This window comes from Hesperophylax consimilis, chromosome 20 (genome assembly GCF_061612785.1).
Source record: "Hesperophylax consimilis isolate HC1 chromosome 20, BYU_Hcon_1.0, whole genome shotgun sequence".
Taxonomy (NCBI): Eukaryota; Metazoa; Arthropoda; class Insecta; order Trichoptera; family Limnephilidae; genus Hesperophylax; species Hesperophylax consimilis.
In genome coordinates, this window is record NC_142855.1 from 15,161,228 (window position 1) to 15,181,668 (window position 20,441).

The 20,441-nt window shown below is 36.2% G+C and overlaps 1 protein-coding gene and 1 long non-coding RNA gene across 2 annotated transcripts; one reads left to right on the forward strand and one right to left on the reverse strand.

The window, feature by feature from the left end:
• Window positions 1-5,472: 5,472 nt before the first annotated feature.
• LOC149414164 (uncharacterized) lies at window positions 5,473-12,167 on the forward strand. Its single transcript, XM_089643805.1, has 7 exons — window positions 5,473-5,566; window positions 6,000-6,139; window positions 8,184-8,354; window positions 10,552-10,689; window positions 10,795-10,926; window positions 11,161-11,298; window positions 11,394-12,167. The coding sequence occupies exons 1-7, from the start codon at window positions 5,562-5,564 to the stop codon at window positions 12,056-12,058; spliced, it is 1,389 nt and encodes a 462-aa protein (XP_089499931.1). The 5' UTR covers window positions 5,473-5,561; the 3' UTR covers window positions 12,059-12,167.
• A 498-nt stretch (window positions 12,168-12,665) lies between these two features.
• LOC149414165 (uncharacterized) lies at window positions 12,666-15,877 on the reverse strand. Its single transcript, XR_016304014.1, has 3 exons — window positions 15,694-15,877; window positions 14,500-14,649; window positions 12,666-14,390 (listed from the first exon to the last, which is right to left on the reverse strand). It is a non-coding gene; the product is annotated as an uncharacterized LOC149414165 (long non-coding RNA).
• Between the last annotated feature and the right edge of the window lie 4,564 nt (window positions 15,878-20,441).

Below are 20,441 nucleotides of genomic sequence, written 5' to 3' on the forward strand. Positions count from 1 at the left end.
CTGAAGCAAAAGCCTTCGTTCACACCGGTGTTGATTACGCGGGTCCTCTACGTATTACGCTTGCTCGTCGGAGAGGACAACATTCGCAGAAGGCATATATTTGTCTGTTTGTATGCCTTGTGACTAAGGCCATTCATATTGAGTTGGTCTCTGACTTAACTTCAAATGCTTTCCTGGCTGCTTTCAGCCGTTTTATTTCACGGCGTGGCCCTGTGTCGTGCTTGTATTCGGATAATGGTACCAATTTTGTGGGTGCAAAGGCACAATTGGATGACCTTTACAAGTTTTTAGTTGAATCGGAATATGAGCCCGCGTTAAAACGAGAACTCGCCAAGCGTCGTATCGAGTGGAAAATGATTCCACCCCGCGCACCCCATTTCGGAGGTATGTGGGAGTCTAACGTGAAAAGCATGAAAACTCACTTATACCGAGTGATCGGAACTCAGCTTCTCACTTATGAGGAGCTTCAGACTGTGTTGGTGCAAATAGAGTGCATAATGAACTCTCGCCCGCTCACAGCCGTATCTTCCGACCCTGATCCGGAAATCATAACACCTGCGCATTTTTTAATGACTACACCATTACAATACTTACCTGCATCTATCCCGACGGGCAGTAAAATTAATTTCGCTCAGCGCAAACGATTATTGGATAGTATGGTTCAGTCTTTCTGGAAAAAATGGCGTGTGGAGTATCTGCACACTTTGCAAGTCAGGCAGAAGTGGGCTACCCCTGATCATCCGATTGAGATCGGAACTGTCGTTCTAGTGGGACAGGAAGATTCCCCTCCGTTGAACTGGCCTTTGGGTGTAATCACTGAGGTCCATCCCGGATTGGACAAAATTGTTCGCGTTGCGACGGTGAAGACACGATTTGGGTTCTTCAAACGACCGGTTATCAAGTTATATCCCCTTCCGACTCAATAATTTGCTTACTTCTATTTTTTGTTTTTATTTTTTGTTATTTTTTTTGGTAGTTCAAATTATCTCCGACTATGCCATGATATTCCGTTACAGTTAATTGTACTCTTGTCAGTTGAACTTTATTAAGTTTATACTTTTCGTTCTGTTGAAAGCTTTTTTTGGTGACCTTCCGACGTAATTCTTGGATATTATATGTGAATAGAGTCACTTGAAATGATTTGACGTTTATTTATTTGTACGTTGTTCTCTTACTTCTTTGCAAGTTCTGAGAACTTCCAAGGCGGGGAGTATGGAGAAGCATTAGATTTAAAACTTAATTTAAAATTATTTTAATATACAAACATAATTAATTAATTAATTTTTTAAAATAGAATAGACAAAAAGCGACATCTCTTGTCAATTTCGCATAGTATTTTCTCTGCAGGTGAATGATAACCAAATTGCGGTCACCTGTTACATCTGTTCAGTAGATTCATCTGAGACATGATATTTCGTCAAAAGAGGTCTATTTAAGATAAAAATAATTAAAATATATGTTTTTTGACAAAATAAAATGTCACAAATTCGACACTGTGTGTTACGATGAATGTGCTGATTCATCTCTATCATTAATAATTTTTCTCTCTTGTGAGCTGGTTGTTCCTTATAACCTTTTCGAGTGCAAATGCAAAGTGATTGCTGATTGCTGCCTGTAACCGAAGCTGATGACAGAAATAGAAGACCTCCATTTGTGAATGCCATTCTTGGGTGAGTTTTTCTGTTCATTTGTATTTTGGTGACTGGTTTGTTATTTTTCTCCCTGCAGAGATAGTTTATTAATCCACAATATATTTTTCATAGGGAAATATTATATTCCCTGGATGATCTGTGCTACCTACACGCCAGATCATCATCCAGAAGGCGTACATGGGAAGGCAGTACGCGTCTTTAGCGGGAAGACAATCAAATCGGAATGAAGTTTCAAAATCCTCCGTAATAGTTTCTGGGATCGATTCTGTGTTGCCAAATGGTGGACCTTTCCAGAAACTAAGAATTATTTACGCGAGCAGTTTCAACATTAGTATTTAAAGGAGAAATTATTGGAATTATACTCATCAAAAATATACTTCGTGCATTTTTTTATACATTTTTTTAATGTATATTTTATCTAGTTCAAAAATTTTACATCTCATACCTAATATATTATTTTCTAGGACTAATATAATATTATTTACTACTTACATACTAAAATTTGGACTTCACAACATTGAGACATAATCCACGAAAAACTGCAAGACTTTTAGCTTCCTTAACAATTACCGGGAGTTCATTGAACATTTTAAAACCTTTATAATAAATATTGTTTTGTGTTCCCGATAAATGTGTTTTAGGAAGCCTTAAATCTTTGCAGTTTCTCATAGGATATAAATGAACTGTACTATTAATTCTAACATTCTTTGACATATAGTCAGGTAACATTTTATTTTTTAACTTAAAAATAAACACTAAGGTATTATAAACTAATCGTTGCCACACACTTGAAGATTGAGTTGATGTTGCATGGTTTTTATCCTGGTGTACCTGCTACAACACAGTATTGACCTCATGCCTCTGTTCTGGATTATTTCCATTCTCTTAATTTGGGTTTTGTTACTCGGAAAGATTACACTTGTACAGTAATTTAGATGGGATGCTACAGCATTAATACTCACTCGGTCATATGTGTTAGTTGTAAGAACTTAACAAGCTATAAGTCTTAATTGTAAGTCATTAACTATAAGTCTCATATTTAAGTCACTAGTTATTAGTCTCAACAGATAGCTTGCTAGCTATAAATAGTCTTAGTTGTAAGCCACATCATAAGCCATATCATCACAATATCGGGGCTGTGGTGGAGAGCAACCTAGATCGCTTCTTGATCACCGCGTGAGTAGACAAATCAGCTCTAACTGCAAAATCGGGACCAGCTGATTTTGATGTATGGAGAATGTTAGCGCTGAAAACGCTATATATATATATATATATATAATACGTTAACAATGATGTATAAGCTTCAAAATAATATGCTCCCAAATTATCTGCAAAGAAATATTATGTATCATGAAGATGTTCACAATTATCCTACGAGAAGACGTAGAGATTTTAGGCTTCCCAAAACTAAACTTTCATGCACACAAAACAGCGCGTTTTATAAAGGGCAAAAACTTTATAATAACCTACCAAATTTCATAAAGGAAACTTTTCGTAGGACATGTGCTTTATATGTAAAAAATAATTTTTGATTGTTGAACATACTCACCAATATTATTTTAGTAAGCTAGATATCTTACATAATATAATTTTGCGTATTTATCTTTTTCTCTTAAAATGTAATCGTTATTTTTTGTATTTTTTATATTTTCCTACTAGATGTACGAAAAAAATTGCGTATATCTAAATAAAGATTCAAAAACAAAACAAGCTTCGCTACACTATCAGTTTCACATTGCGGCATAACCGACATTACTATAAACTTATACCAGCATTCATTTTAAAAAAAAGTATGTTTTTGTACAAAAACGTTGAAAAGAAAGTGACCATGCTAGGGTATCCTGTTTAAAGGTCACATTGTACATGGTTTTGTGTGTTGATTGTAAGTTAGTTCAAGTTTTTCTTAAGTGTGTTCATTGCTTTGTAAGTGTGCTAAAAACAACAAGAGGAAAAGTATAGAATAAAAAGATAACAGCGTTAATCGTCGTTAGGTTGCAACATTATATTTATATTCGGAACGCGAGAATGGTTTCCCTTGATTTGCGTCTGAAGATGAGTTGCGTTCAAAACAAAAGATTGGTTTAAAATTAAGAGTAATTCTACACGTCCACGAGCTTAAATATTAGTTACACGCGAACAAGCAAATCGTTTTCCTCGGAATTTTGCAGAATATGTTGTGAAACTAGAATTTAAACTCCACCAGGAACATGCGAAATGTTTCCTTCGAAGTGCGTCAGCAGATGAATCCGCAACTGGAATTTGAAGAAATAATTCAATATGACTGCTTTTAACTTAATGTCGAATCTTTGTGCGAGTCCACAGGTTTGATTAAAACTACACCAAGCACATGAAAATGGTTTCCTCAGATTTGTCAGCGCACAGTGCATCTTGGATTTTAAAACTGAACTTCGAACACGATAATGCTTTCCTTCAAAATGCGTCGGCAGATGAATCCACAACTGGAATTTTAACGTTAAACTGGTTTTAACTTAAGAATTAATCCTTGCACGAGTTCCTAACTTTAATAAAAAACTACACCCAGAACATGAAAATGGCTTCCTTCGATTATTGCGATTGATTGAATTCACAACTGAAATTTTATTTGTAAGCGAGTCCCTGTTTAGTGAGTGTAATTTAATACATTCATAATTTCTTATAAGAAAAAATAAAATAAAATTAAGGAATGTTGAATTGTCTACTTATTTGTGTCTTTTATTTATTTATATTTTAAATGCATATTTACAGAATAAAAAAGTCCAATAACAAAGATACACTATACAAATAATTGCTTAATCTTACCTGTAAGCTATGCTATATCTTTCTACGTTTTGTAATAATGTCTTAAAAAGTTATCAGAAATACCGTGAAAGAAAACCGTTCTCGCGTTCTGAATGTTATTTTTAATCCATCTTTTTTTTGTGAAGTGCTCGCAGGCCGTAGGTTCCTCAACCCTAAAGAAGAGTCCTAAAACTGCACTTTTGTGGTTAACAAGCCGCACCAAAAGTGATCGCGGGCCGCTGAACCCTTACAAGACGTTTGAGTTATTATATTTTGAAAAAAATAATAATGGCACTATCTACATTTCACAAGACGTGACGTCTCTTAGACCCCAGAGAGCCCCCAAAAATGATGTGATGAGAAATAAACATAAGAAATACATTTCGTCACAAATAAGAAAAAAGCTAAATTCAGACACAAAGACACGCTACAGATCACTTACGGTATATCTGGTGATCTCTTCAGTGTTCAGTGCTGTACTTTAAATAATGATAGCCGGAAGTTCTAGTTAAAAATATGCGTGTAACAAGTATTAGAAGTGGAAGTTAAAATGTACTTATGTTTATACTAGCTGACATATACCTGGCGTTGCTCGACTCTTCTCTACTTTTGAGAAAATATGCTATCCATGTATTATATATATAAACCTTCCGAAAGAAACACTCAAATAATGTGAAAACCCTATCAAACTCCGTTGCACAGTTTAGAAGAACTATGCGCACAAACTTTGTTTTATACTATTTAGCGATTAATCCACATGAATTGGATCTATTTTAAGTTTAATAAATAAATTTTTAAAACATACGAAGCGAGCGAAGCCAAAATAACAAAACATATAAACCAATGCAGCGAGCAGCTGGAGGAAGTTTATCCATAGAAACTACAGAATAAAGAAAATAATCTCTTATTTTTAATTAATCTCAGTGCTGTCATTTTTCTCCTCCTGGGAACGCGTCCAAGAAATTTTCCGATTATTATAAGTAGGTACCTATCTTTAATTTCACCGACCTATCTGAACTTGCACATTGTTTATGGTTAAATCCATCTGACAGCTTTGTGTCACTATAGAAATGACTTTTTTTTTGCTATTTTGAATTAGTTTAAAAATCGTAACATCTGTATGTAAAATTGATGAGGTAACTTTTCCGTGAACATCTCCTCAACTGCTTCTGATATTAGGTTATGTTCTTCGTCATTGGAACACTTTGACAGTAAAATTTGGCGCTTTTAATTTTAGGGTTTGTCTCGTCTTTAGTTAGTTGCGGTTGATCTACCATTGATAAAACCGTGCTTCCATTTATCAAAAACGTACCGGTAGAAATTAATCTTAAATGTGTGCACATTTTGTTAAAATAAAATATTTGTGAACTAACCTGTCTCACCACAGGATATTTCTAGTGAGATATGTGTAAACTCTACCTATATAGATGTGCAATAAATGAATAAATCTATTTTCTAACAAGTTTATATAATGATTTCCTCTAGTAAACATTAATGTGCCATTTTGTTCAAGGAAATAATTTTATAAACCTGACACAATCACGTAATAAAATGTTGTCCTGGTTTCAGAAACATGAATTCCACCACCATCAAGTTAGAGCCAGGCACAAGTGCCGAAGAAGACGATGCTGTGATGTCTACGGAAATCAATGTAGAATATACTTTTATTAAAAAGGAATGTCCGGAATCCATTTCCGAAAACAGTTCAGGTATTTTAAAGTCTTTGTTTTGGCACACAACTATTATGCAGTTGCAAAATACAAGCAAAAATATAACTGCGTGACTGTGTTCATAATCCACTGAATGTTAGTTTGATCTAACTTAACCATAGCCAACAGCGTTCTATTGTTTTTGCATTGCTCCATTTGGCCTATTTCTATGTATTGCATATGCTTTATCTACCGGGTTGGGTGTGGGACATGACATGCCCAATGTGTTTGTGAACATTTTGGTAAGGGATCGTGTATTTTCTATTCTATTTTGCATATGTATAACAGTCAAGTTCATCGAAGCCAGAGTCATGTTAGCCTCTGGGAAGCTAGGCGTACTGTTCAGGCAGATACGCAGATACTTTGATAGTACACAACAGCATAATTGCTGACCCTGCACAAATTGAAAGTGCTCTCCTCTGTTGAATTCGGTAGAACACTGATCTGTTGCCCCAAAATACTTGAAAAAACCCTTGACTCTGTGCAGAAACGGGCGATCCGTTTGATAGATTCCCCTCTCTTAACAGATGAAATCTGAGCACAGCCGTCAGGTAGGAATACTGTCCCTGTTCTACTGGTATTTCAATGGAAGATTCTACAAGGAACTAGCGTCATTGATCCTTTGTCATAGGCGCATAGTCGGGAAACACGTTAAACGCGGGTCGAACATTTGCACACGGTTGACGTTTGTCACATGATAATGGATCGTTTCTACGACTCGTTCTAGAGTTCAAGAGATCGGCTATGGAACAATTTTCCGGTCTCTATGTTTCCTCCCTCTTACAACATGAGTATATTCAAGACCCATGTTAATTACTTCCTCTCCCCAAAAAGGTCCTCCACACAGCATCCACAAAAATGACGTAGGTCCAGGGGGTCTAAAACAGTGAAATCGATAACTTTACAACCGTGTTGATAGGCGCAACTACCTATGATTTTATACGAATTTTCTGAGCACGGTCGCGCTGTCGATAGCCATACCGATATAACTGGAGGTATTTTCTGTGACTATAGACTTTCCGAAACGTGAAAATATTAATAAATTGACAATGTTGAATTGAAATATTAACCTAAATATGCATTAGTTGTCCACATTTTTTTCTTTTTAGTATAATTAGTTAATGAGGTCTTTCATTTCTCCAAGCGCGAACTAATGTAGCGTCGTTGGCCCGAACAGATCCAACTCAACGGGTTGAACACTGCTTTCAATTCTAAGAGCTTCGTTAGTTCAACTACGTTCGTTGATAAGCCAGTAATTTTGCATAATGAACGACAGTATTAGAAAAGATGTGTATATTGACAGTTAACCGAAGCTTATTTGATACTATGGAGGCCGCACTAAAAAATTTCTATCGGTCGTCGGAACATTTCTTATCAATTGCTGTGCGTGCTCGCAAATATCGCTAACTGACCAAAGATGATAAATTTCTTCAATATCGTATTGATATAGGGCTTTATTGATCGCGGTAGACCTCCTGAGGGAAATTATTCTGTGTTTTTTTTAAACATTACCTCCACACTCAAATATAATTTCCTCAGGACCTATGTCATCTTTGGGGATGCTGTGTGAAGATTATTTTTCAGTAAATAAGGGAAAGGAAGTTCTGGGAAGGAAAAGGGTATGGATCTGTGTGTCCAGGAGTGACAGACGCATTAATGCATCGCTCCCATTGCTGTGCGAGGCGATATTCTTAGAAAGACCTCTTGGGGAGGTCAAAAGATCTCCCTCAACCAGTCTCTCCCGATCCGGCAAAGATCTACCACACAGTTGATGGGCAGAAGCATCCGCCGCCAAGATATGGACAAACCTCACCCCATGAACTCGAGCACCCCTGCTCAAGTCATTAAACGTAGCGAACCACTTGGGGTGACTATTGGCAGATTTGTTGGTTATCCAATAGATGATTTCCAGGGCTGTGGTACCCCTTTCACCCCTCCCAAACTGAAAATTAGAGTTACTGTAAAAAAAGTTAACATAGATCAAACACCACAAGAAAGATTCCGGTACTAATTCCACTTTTTAATAAAGATTGTCTGTTAACAGGTGAAGTTAATACAAGGATGCTTTCTAATCTAGATGGAATCACTGTCAAAGCAGAACCAGATACTAGAATAGGAGAAGAAAGTGACATTTCGGATACAGAAGTCGATACTGAACTGCCGGACATTAAACATGAATACTTCGAGCACCCTAAAAGAATTCACCGAACAGCGGGTAAAACCATTATTTAAATATGTTTTTCAAAATGAACTCCGTACGCTTCAGATACAATGTATAGGTTAAAATTAATTAAACATGTGCATAGAGGTTTTTTAGTATGCTGCTAATGTTGCTAAGTTTGGGGATACGGCGTAACGCGCTTGGTTCAAATTTTTTAACTGACCTGCAATGTAGCCTAGTTAGAAACTGACTATTAACTTTCAATATTTTAAAATCTAATGATTTTTTTGACTTTTGTAATAAAACAATTCGGCAGAGTATCATAGTAATAGTATTTAATGACAGGGGCCTACATTATGGAAGGTAATACACTCAATTTTGTGTTCAATTACTTGGCCGTTTTAAGCTCATAAGAAAATCAATGCTTTATGTACCCTTGTTAATGTTTGAGAAAATGTTTCAGTAAGTACCTGCTCCCAGTTTATTACCACGGTGATTTTCATTATATTCACTATCCGTGGGCCTCCTAAACAACGATATTACACTATAAATAGACAGAAAAGCACAACTGTCATGTTGTTATGCTTGTCAGCTGGCCAGACTTTGTTCAAAAGCTAAAACAGACATAGAATCAGCGTTTAACGGGGATCTCTTAAATGTAAAACAAGAAAACAATTCTAATTTAAATATATATTTTTTTAATAATTATTAAATGAATAAAATAGTTGGTACAATTATTGGTACGTAAAAAATTACATTTACTATGATTTTCGGGTCAAAAAATAAACTCATTTATTTTACAACGACATTACGAACTTATAAATACGTTATTGTATCAAAAAAATAATTAAAAAATTGATGAGTAGCAAACACTCCATGTTTCCAGTAAATTCTTGATTCAAACTTTGTTTATATATGACAAAGAACGTGTGCTTGCGAATGATATAGATCTAGGCAGCGTTTATGTACTTAATTTTGCACGCGAATTACCTATTACATTCTGGATGTGACTGAGATGACAACATATGATTTATCGGCTACACTAAATCGAATACGGAACGCTGTATGAGACGACCTACTGACAGTATGTTGTCCTTATATTAATGTGTTTCTACGTTCGCTATCTCATTTTATTTTATATCGATACTAACCGTTTTCGTTGGCTTAAAGGTTTGTGAACAATTATTGTGTTTATTGAAACAAAAAGGCGCTCCAAACCGAGTGGTTCACCGGTGAGAAACACATCGAGCAAGTTGACTCGATGTGATGGGACGTGTCGGAGATTCTACGAGTTGGCTTAGTCCATGGATAAGATCAAAGGATACATTAATGTTGTTCATTATTAGCAAGAGAATATATACGGTGTTGCTCAGGTATTTAAACAACTCAACAATGTCTGCTTCGGCTTCATTTGGTGAGCTATATAGGCACGCTTACATTCTCATCGTACCGGTGAGATCTACTCGTACCTTGAACATTTCGTGATTTGCGCTCTCGACATTTACGAGACCAGCGCAGCTGATATCAGCACGGCTGTTAAACCTTTGGCCTGAAAAGGCTTTCCAGATGACAGCCTGGGTAATTCAGATAGGTGGTGTCTGGGGGTTAGGCAAGTCTCCGTAAGGAAGAGGAGATGGGGATTTTGGGAGAAAAGGCGGTAGGGGATGGGAGTTAGGTAAGTGTGCAGACCGCATATTCACTTTCAATATAGGTCCGCACCGAAGACGTCTTGTGTTCGCTGTCAAATGGCTTAAGTTGTTTAAATCTGAATTCGTCACACAAGCAGTTCAAATCGTGTTTGAGTTAATTGAACCATATTTCACGCTGGACGAACTAACGCATCGCACATACAACTGAAATAAGTATGTTAGATGACTTCGCCGACCCGTGAAAAATCACGGGTTTGTCTGAATTCTCGACAAATGAAATCATCGATGACACTTAAATTCAAAGATAACTTGAGTTCTTTTAGCCAGATTACATACAAGACTTGCACACAGCACAGATAACCGAAATTATTACGTTTGACTAGCACAGACTCATGACAATTATTTTCCGTTAAAAATATTATGTTTTAGGTAGGTACCTACTTTTTCGCTTGTCTGAATTACAGTAAACAAGTTCAAATTTACAAAATTACACTTAATTCAAAACAAATTTGAGTTTATTGAGCAAAATTTCACTGGGATGCACAAAATGAAAAAAAATTGTGACATTATAAAAATAAATTGACAATACTTGTTTTTAAAAGGCATGGATCCTGAGGCAAAACGAGCTAAATACGCCGAGTATATGCGCAAATATCGCAAACAGCAACGTGAAAAAAATGCAAAAAAGAAAAGAGATAGAGGAAACGATAACGAAGAAGAAGCTAGTAAACGTCGGAAAGGTAAATTTTTATTCACATATCTAATTTGTTAACAAAAAATATTTTTATGTGATAATGAAAATTGTTAAATTATAATTGAAAATTGACAATGTTTATTTTTGATAGGCATGGTTCCTGAGGCTAAACGAGCTAAATACGCCGAGTACATGCGCAAATATCGTAAACGACAACGTGAAAAAAAGACGAAAAATGAAAGAGAAAAAGATACGGAAGAAGAAGCCAATAAACGCCGAAAAGGTAAATTTCAAATCGTTTTTAATTTTGGTACTTATCTACTTTATAGCTTGTTGATATGACTTATAAGTTCGAATTTTGAAAATTTTATGTTCATTGGGCTTTAGTAATTTTATTTACATTTTACGTAGGAACATCATTACATCACCCATGCACCGACCATGAAATTAGTATGTTTAATTCTAATTTTAAGTAAATTGTTGTCTTGAAGAAAATTAACATATTTGTTTTTGAAAGACGTGGATCCTGAGGCAAAACGAGCAGAACACGCCGAGTACATGCGCAAATATCGTAACCAGCAACGGGAAAAACAGACAAAAAAGGATAGAGAACAAGTAAAAGAAACCGAAGAAGAAGCCAGTGAACGTCGGAAAGGTAAATTTCTAATGGTTTCTCTACTTTAATCAGTTAAACAAAAAAATATTGTATTATATTTTAAAGACAATTGAAAATATGTGTGTTTTTGAAAGGCTTGGATCCTGAGGAAAAACGAGCTAAACACGCCGAGTACATGCGCAGATATCGCAACCAGGTATCACAACAAATATGGCAACATGAAACCGAAGAAGAAGCCAGTGAACGTCGGGCTTTTCAGGCTCAACATATGCGAGACTTTCGACAAATGCACCAACAACAAGAAACTGAAGAAGAAGCCAGCCAACGTCGGGCTTTACAAGCTCAAAATATGCGAGACTTTCGACAAATGCAGCAACAAAAAGAGACTGAAGAAGAAGCCAGTAAGCGGCGCGCTTTACACGCTCAACAGATGCGAGAATTTCGACAAATGCAGCAAAAACAAGAAACTGAAGAAGAGGCCAGTCAGCGTCGGGCTTTACACGCCCAACGTATGCGAAACTTTCGACAAATGCAGCAACAACAAGAAACTGAAGAAGAAGCGAGCCAACGTCGGGCTTTACAGGCTCAGCAAATGCGAGACTTTCGACAAATGCAGCAACAACAAGAAACTGAAGAAGCCAGACAACGTCGGGCTTTACACGCTCGACAGATGCGAGACTTTCGACAAATGCGGCAACAACGAGAAACTGAAGAAGAAACCACTCAACGTCGTGCTTTATATGCTCAACAGAAGCGAGAATTTCGACTGCGACGTTCTCAAAAATTCCAAGCTATATAACAACAACCTCGATGAGAATAAAGTAGAGATACACAACTAACTCATGATTTTCTCAATCTGTAACCATCGAGTCTACGAAAAGAGAAATCGATTTGCTTAGATTATTCCAAAAAAAATGTAATATAACAATATTATAAACGTATACTAAATAAATATATAGCTTCACTCGGAACGCGAGAATGGTTTCCCTTGAGTTGACAGATGAATCCGCAAATCGAATTTATAAGTTGCGTTCAAAATAAGAGACTGGTTTTAACATGAGAGTAATTCTGCATACGTATCCACGAACTAAAACAATCGTTACACGCGGAAGTGCAGCATAGTGTGAAAATAGAATTTAAAACCCATCCTGAACATCAATTTCTTTCGAAATGCGCCAGCAGATGAATCTGCAACTGCATCATTCGGAAGACAAAATTTATTTAAACTTAAGATGAATCTTTGTGCGAGTCCCAGCTTTGATTAAAACTACACCCAGCACATGAACATGGTTTCCTTCGATTTTTGTAGCACACATTCTGCATCTTGGATAGTATAAATGCACTTCTAATACTATAATGTTTTCCTTCAAAACGCGTCAGCAGATGAATCCACAACTGGAATTTTATCGTTACATTCAGAACACAAAACTAGTTTTAACTTTTAGTTCTTCCTTTTGCGAGTTACCAGCTTAAGTTAAAACTACACTCAGAACACGAAAATAGTTTTCTCCGATTTTTGCAGCACATAGTCTGCAAACTAGAATTTTATAACAACACTTTACACATGAGTATGATTTCCTTCGAAATGCATCTGCAAATGGGTCTAAAACTGTAATTTCAACTTTCATTTGAACAAAACTGGTTTTAATAAGAATGAAGTCCCAAACTAATTAAAACTACTCCCAAAATACGAAAATGGTTTCCTCCGGTTTTTGCAGAAGAAGGCTGCAACTAGAATTTTAAAACTGCACTTCAAACACGAGACAGTTTTCTTTCTTAAATGCGTATGCAGATGAATTCACAACTGTAATTTTATATGTAAGCAGCTGTCCAGAGTTTAATTAGCATTACACTCATAATTTCTTATTACGTTAGTAAAATAATAAGAAATTAAAAAGGTATGTTGGATTGCCTATTGCGTAAGTACTTGTCAGCTATGATATAACTTTATCTTGGCTTTGTAATCATGTCTCTGAAATGTATAAGAAACATCGTGAAAGAAAACCGTTCCCGCGTTCTGAAAGCAATATTTTTTGTGGTAATCAGCCGTACCGAAAGTGCTTGGGGCCGCAACAAATAGCCTCGCGGGCATCATGCGGCCCGCAGATTTCCCACCCCGCTTTATGGTGAGGAAAAGGTTTTGTTTTTATTTCTTTATAACACTGAAATAATGTGCACATTTATTATTTTAAATAAATAAAAAAATAAAGTTAGCATCATCAAATTTCCTTCGTTGATTTTGAACACTTGCAGTCTTGACATGAATAAGGTTTATCTTCCCAATTGGCGCGTTAGAGCCATTTTAACGCGGAATGAGAGCAAGAGTAGCTAGTCGAATGACGCGTTCGAGAAAATGAATTACTGCAGTTGGAACATAAAAAAGGTTTTTTCCACCGTGATTCAAGATGTCAATTCAAAAAATCCCTTCGGAGAACATGAACAGCTGCAATAAGAACATGAGTAAGGTTTTTCGCCAGATTGGGTGCGAGAGTGTTCTGCAAACGCCGATTTTCACGAGGAGGAGTAATAAGACTGGAAATAGTTTTCCCCAGGATACGTCTACAGATCTGTCAATAAGTCTGAAGAAGGTTATTTTCCACGGTGAGTCAGCGTGTGTCTATTCAAATGTTCCTTCCGAGAACATGAATAATTGCAGTCGGAACAGGAATAAGGTTTTTCTCTACTGTGAATCAGCATATGTCTTTTCAGCTGCCCTTTTTGAGAACACGAATAGTTGCAGGCGGAACAAGGAAAAGGCTTTTTTCCACTGTGCACAAGCATGTGCGTCTTCAAATGTCCTTTTTGAGAACATAAATAATCGCAATTGGAACATGAAAAAGGTTTTTCTCCACTGTGAATCAGCATGTGTCTCGTCAAATGTCCTTTTCGAGAAAATGAATAACTACATTCGGAACATGCAAAAGGTTTTTCTCCAATGTGAGTCAGCATATGTCTCGTTAAATTTTCCTTTAATGAAAATGAAGAACTGCAGTCAGAACACGAAAAAGGTTTTTCTCCAGTATGGGTGCGCAAGTGCACTTCTAACGTTGACTTGCCGGAGCACGAGTATTTACAATGTGGACAAGAGAATCTTTTTTCCACTGTATGCGTCTTCAAGTTTGTTAATAAGCCTGAAAGAAAAAAAATTACGGATAAGGAAAAAAAACGTGTAAATAGAGTAAAAGCATAAAGACGCAAAAATCAGAAGAGCAATACTTGTACACACAAAGTCAGTATTACCTGCTGCCGGAGTAATTCTTTCAGGGTGTTCTAAGAATTTCTTTCTTAAATCTGGTGGTTTTATGTCTTGTACCGTATAAGGAACTCCCCCTTCGTCTTCCCGGGGTCCTGGTTCTATCTTGATGGTAACAGTCTCTACGTTAATGCCATCTGAAATATCAAAATGGCAGTTAGTTAATAGCAATTTTGTTCATGTAACCGAGAAATACATAAAACAATAGGTCATTCTTTTCAAAGAGGTAACTAGAACAATACAAGTCATATTAAGTATGTAATCATTGGTAACAGTTTTTGTGGCCAGATAAGAACTTGAATATTAACTTCATATTTGATGAATTGTTGAAGTTCTGTGAAACAACAACTGGCCCTTATATGTATTTACAGTGATGGATGTGTTAAAGTTAATGATATGAGACATCAGCGTTACGGATTGATTGTATTATTGAGCATCTTCAAGAGGGTGCTTCATATGAAACACTTTACAAAAAACAACACACAACCTGCCGTAGAGGTGATCTTTGGACACTTAATTCTAAATTGAACGAGACATCGTAAGTTGAATAAGATATTTTTTTGCAATAACTTCACACGGGAGGCCCCATGAAAATAATTTCTCTGTGGCAGGGCCTGTGCTATCTTCAAAGATGCTGTATGCAAAGGAATGAGATGAAGTTCTGGGAAGGGAAAAGGCACGAGGAGTGTCCAGAAATCTGAGGGTTAGTGCATCCAGGATCGATGTACGGAAGAATCCGCCCTTCTCACTGCGGTGTAAGGAGATGGATGGAGAAGTCAAAGGTTTCCCTCAACAGGCCTCTCCAGATCCAGCACGCGACACAGCTGGTGGACAGACACATTCGCCGCCAAGACCTGGCCAAATCTCACCCCATAAAACCGAACACCCCTGCTAAGTAACCAAACGTAACGTACCATATGGGGTGACCTATGTCATAGGTGTTCCGTTATCCAATAGATGGTTCCCGGGGCGGCGGTACCCATACCCGCCTAACAATTTGTAATATATGTGACTTGAGTAAAAAGAAGCGGCCATCCTAAGTAGAATTTTAGTAACAAGATATGTGTCAATTTTAGTAAAAATAAGGGGCCATCCAAATTTGAATTTAAGGAATCAGATGTGTGTCAACATGAGTAAAAAAAAGGATAAAGGAACTGGAATTCCGGTTTCCAAAATCTTACCTTCTGTCTGATGATTGTCTTCAAAATATTCCAAGCTCTCCTCCTTTATGTTTGGGACTTCTATTTCTACAAATGTAGTCGGGAGAATCCGACCGTCTTCATGTTGAGTTTCTATCTCCGTCTTGATGAAGACTTCACTGGGGCTAGGTAGATCCATCGCACTGCTGTGAGAGCGTTATATATACCTTGGAAATCGATATCGCATAGCCAGCATCAAACCAGGAACAGATTTTTTTTACTGAGTTGTGTATGTTGAATGTTTTATGGGAACTGGAATTTATGAATGAACGACTTAAATTGGCTATAAGAATATTTTAGAGTCCTTCAAAATGCGTATATTCTTGGTATACATTATATCACCGCAACTACAGGTAACAGGCATAAAAATCGCTTTGGAAAGTGTGTCTAGAATCGGTTTATTTTAGCCCTAGAGCGTTATTTTAAATTTTATTAAATGATGAGAAGGAACTTGTATGAAGTAGTTGAAACGTTTACGAAGAAATTGATGTACATTATCCATACAAATATATGCCTTTCACGCTTTTCAAGTAAGTCAGGCGTAAAAGGAATGAACTTAACAAAACGACAAATCACCTGTCATTCCTGTAAACACAACAGTTTACTCCGACATAGTTTTGTGGTGCAATGCTAAATTATCTTTTTTGTTATGTTAAAATGAACTCACCTTTATATTATCAAACATTTTTCATAGCTTTTAACTATAAGTAACTCGGGGACAGCTAATTTATTACTTTAGCTAAGAATGGCTATGACATAAATATACCACTCTCTAGATCGATATCTTCGGGCTTTTTGTATCCAACAGAATTATACAGTACTAAACCACAGATATACAAGCAGTACCTACCGTGCGGAGCAGAGCAGTAGACAAGGTAGAGGAAACTCAAGGCCATTTAAAAAAAGATGCGACCATAGACTACATAATTGCTCTCAGCCTACTCTATTCATTCACTAGCCCAAAAAAACTATTATAAAAATAAAAATGTCCTTGAAGCAGAAAAATGTCGAAATGTTTTCCAAGGGCAAGGTTCATCTGACTAAGAAAATAAACTTTTACAGTGCATTTCCTTAAGATGAAACTTGTTAATCTGAGAAGAAGAAACCCAAAATGACAAGAAATTTGCAAAAACACTGAAGAAAATTTCCAAAACATGATTGTCCGACAGTACGACGAAAAATTCCGACATTTTTCAGCCTCATGAACTCATGGTTACATATGTTTAAAAATCTTTAATTTCACCAAAACAATAAGATAATACAGGATAACACTAATCAATAACATGAATAAGTTTATCGATATAATAAATAACATTTATACGTTGTGGAGGAAGACATATGTCAAGTATAAAGCATTGTTCAAAAAACCAAACGAATAACCTAAAACTGTTAATTCACTTTAAACTTGAACTTACGTAGGTAGGTTGAATATAATATGTTTGTAACTCGCTAACACTATACTGGCTTATATTGTATTTTTATCACGAACAACTTTAACACGCAATATTTTCGACGGAAATGATAGTATTTCGGCAGCAAATGACAACCCGCGTGTATAAATAAACCACTCTCATTTTGTTTGAATGATTTGAAACTGTCAAACGGCAAAATTCCGTCATCTCTTTCTGTTACACGAGTCATTACGGTAGAGAGCGAGAGATCAAACCAATCCTTCTGTTCTCACCAATGAGATCTGAGCTTTTAGCCATATTATTCGTTTTCTATAAGAATTTTGAGGTGGGCGTGGCGGTTTCAAATGAGTTTCAAGGCCAAAGCTTAGTTAAATGCCCCTGGGCTATGAAGAAGTGACAGAACAGCAACGACGTATATTCCGTTTTTTATTATTAACCATAGATAACCAAGAACGTAAAAATTAAGATTTTTTGCTTATTCACTGTGGTGATGATTATCTATGCTAAGGCAGATATCGATTATCTATGGTGAAGGGAATACATCTGACATTTCCAAACTCGTGCACCACTAACGGCAGCGCTTTTCGCAATTACTATGTATCTATTAATGTGTGTACTTTTAAAGTACTCCCTAATATTAAAGATCACTGTCAAATCAAAATCACTGCAGTAATACTAAAGAATAATATGTTACTTAACTCATTGTTCTAATGGTGTCTCCTAGTAGTTTCTCCTCAACTCGATTTTGAAACCCATTGACCTTGAAACCGTCGCACTTCACCTTGAACGTGAGTAGATTAATGTTTGTTTTGTATACATTATATACTAACGGTACCCGTCACGCGTTACTGTGGCTAAGTGGGTCTAGTGAGAAAAAATAGCGCGTGTTGCTTTTACGTCCAACAGATGTTTCCAAAAAAGCACGTTTGTCCAACAGTTAGCACTGTTTTTCAAAAAAGCATTTAAAAACATGCGTATTCGAATGCAACGTTGTTTCAAAATTTCAAAGCATTCGGTGAAGAATTTTTTGAACAAACGAACAATATAGCATAACATAAATATATATATATATATATATATATATATTACTTTGATAGATAGTGCTTATTGCTTTTATTTGATATTATAGAAACAAACAGTACATTGGTTACAGTGTTGAAACAATTTATAGATATTATATATATATCGTGTTGGATACCTATGATATGTTTCCTTGCAATGTCTTGTATGTAGTATGTATGTTCATTGATTACCAGATTTAATATGTAGTGGATAGGTGTGTGTGTACGTGTTTATATTATTGACATGATGCCACGTTTTAATTTGGGCAGTGAGTCCGAAAAAAATATCGGAGTTTAGGAAAATATTATTGAAAGTATAAAGAGCATGCTGCACTTGTTTTGTAATTAAGCGATGGAATAGCGCTATATGTCGTGTAGGTCTCAAAGATATGTTAAAAATAATTAGGGACAGAAGTACGGTACAGACGATGTTCTATGTATAAATGTTAAATCGGCTTCTATTCGTCTTTGCTGCAATGTTTGAAATGTACGCTCAAAGTTATTCTTGAATTTGAAGTTAAGATATTTATACGATTTAATTGTGTGATACAGAAGTTAGTTATTCTACAGAACCACTAATATTTGTGTTTTAAGGTTATGATCCTTCAATAAAAGAAGTTTTGTCACAGTAAAATTAATTTTCAGCACACCGTTTTTTGTAAAATTTAATATTTCAACCGTAATCGCGTTGAAGCAAACGATGAAAATGTTTAAGAAATATTGAACAAAATTTCGTTCACTCGTTTCGATTTAAATCGAACCGATTTTGTAAATCAAGATGGCGTCAACTGAAATTATTAGTTTGTGCGTCTCAATAATTTCTGACATTTTGTGAAACGAACTTAAGATATGTTGTTGAAACATCACAAAAACGTTTTATTTGGGTTAGAAAATGGATGTCTAATATTACTGTTTTGAGGGAGATAACAATAGAATATTTTTAGATAATAAAGGGTATTGAAATCATTTACGAATTTTGGAAGAACAGTTGGATGAGCTGCCATCTTATAATAAAAATAATAATAATTCAGTTGTGCGAGCGGCTGGCTATCCTGGCAAAAACAACAAATAACATTGAGATAATTCATTTTCACTCTTTTCATTTAATTCCTAATCAGAATTCCTTCTTGTAAATGGTTAGGTGAGGTTGGGTTAGGTAGTTGTAGGTCACTTAGACCAGCTCAGGCACGTAGGCTCCATCGAAGCCAGAGTCAAGTTAGCCTCAGAGAATCTGAGTGAACTGTACAGGGCCCCAGATACTTAAATAGCACACAACTACTGACCCTGTACAAATCGCAAGTTCGTCCACTATTGAATTTGGCAGGCATCTCAGGCACTCTGTGCAGAAACTAGAATAGATTTCCCTACCTTAACAAGCCGATCGCAAAATTTAGTGCACAGGCGTTGGGTAGGTATGATGTACTTGTTCTACCGGTATTACAATGGCAGATGCTCCGAAGAACTAGCTTCATTGATCCCTTCGGAACCGGTGCATAATCGGAAAACACGCCAAACGCGCCCAACATATGTACATGGTTAACGTTTGTTATATGAGAACGGGTCGCTTCTACGACCGGCAGCTCACATGTGGGACGATTTGCCGGTCTCTGAGTTTCCTCCCTCCCACTCACTCCTTCCTCTCCCGAAAAGACCCACACATAGCATCCCTAGAGATGACATAGGTCCTGAAGTAAATTATTTTCTTCAGGGCTTTATATATGAAGTTAATGTAAAAAAATGGTTCTGATTGATGACAAACGAACACATTTCGGCATTTATTTACTTTTATTTTGTCGTGACAACTTAGTACCAAACCACTAAATCGAATGTACGACAATTCCCGTGTATTTCGCTTGCCACTTTTAAGATCTCTACAACATCTACACACGGATAAGAGACATGTTAAAGGAGCTGAATATTTTGACGGTGAAGCAAACTGTGTATTTGAATGTACTTATTTTTATACATAAAATTAACTTAGGGATGATGTCTAAGGAACTGAAAAGAAAAATAAATTACAATAACGAGATACACGGACACGGGACGAGAAATTCTAAGCAAATTAGATTGCCAACAAGAAAAAAAACAAGCACCCAAAAATCTCTGATGTACCAGGCCGTTCAACTCTATAACAAAATCCCGAAGGAAATTGCTGTGATAGAAAATATTAATAAGTTCAAAAATGAATTAAGAAAATATGTCTATCTCAATTATTAATGTTTCTTTTTTTGTGACTTTATTGAAATATTTAAAGAAA

Excerpts from the sequence above, each read along its gene's own strand:
- LOC149414164 (XM_089643805.1), top strand. Across the intron at positions 6,140-8,183 it reads CATTTCCGAAAACAGTTCAG|GTGAAGTTAATACAAGGATG; the intron begins GTATTTTAAAGT and ends GTCTGTTAACAG. Across the intron at positions 11,299-11,393 it reads AGCCAGTGAACGTCGGAAAG|GCTTGGATCCTGAGGAAAAA; the intron begins GTAAATTTCTAA and ends TGTTTTTGAAAG.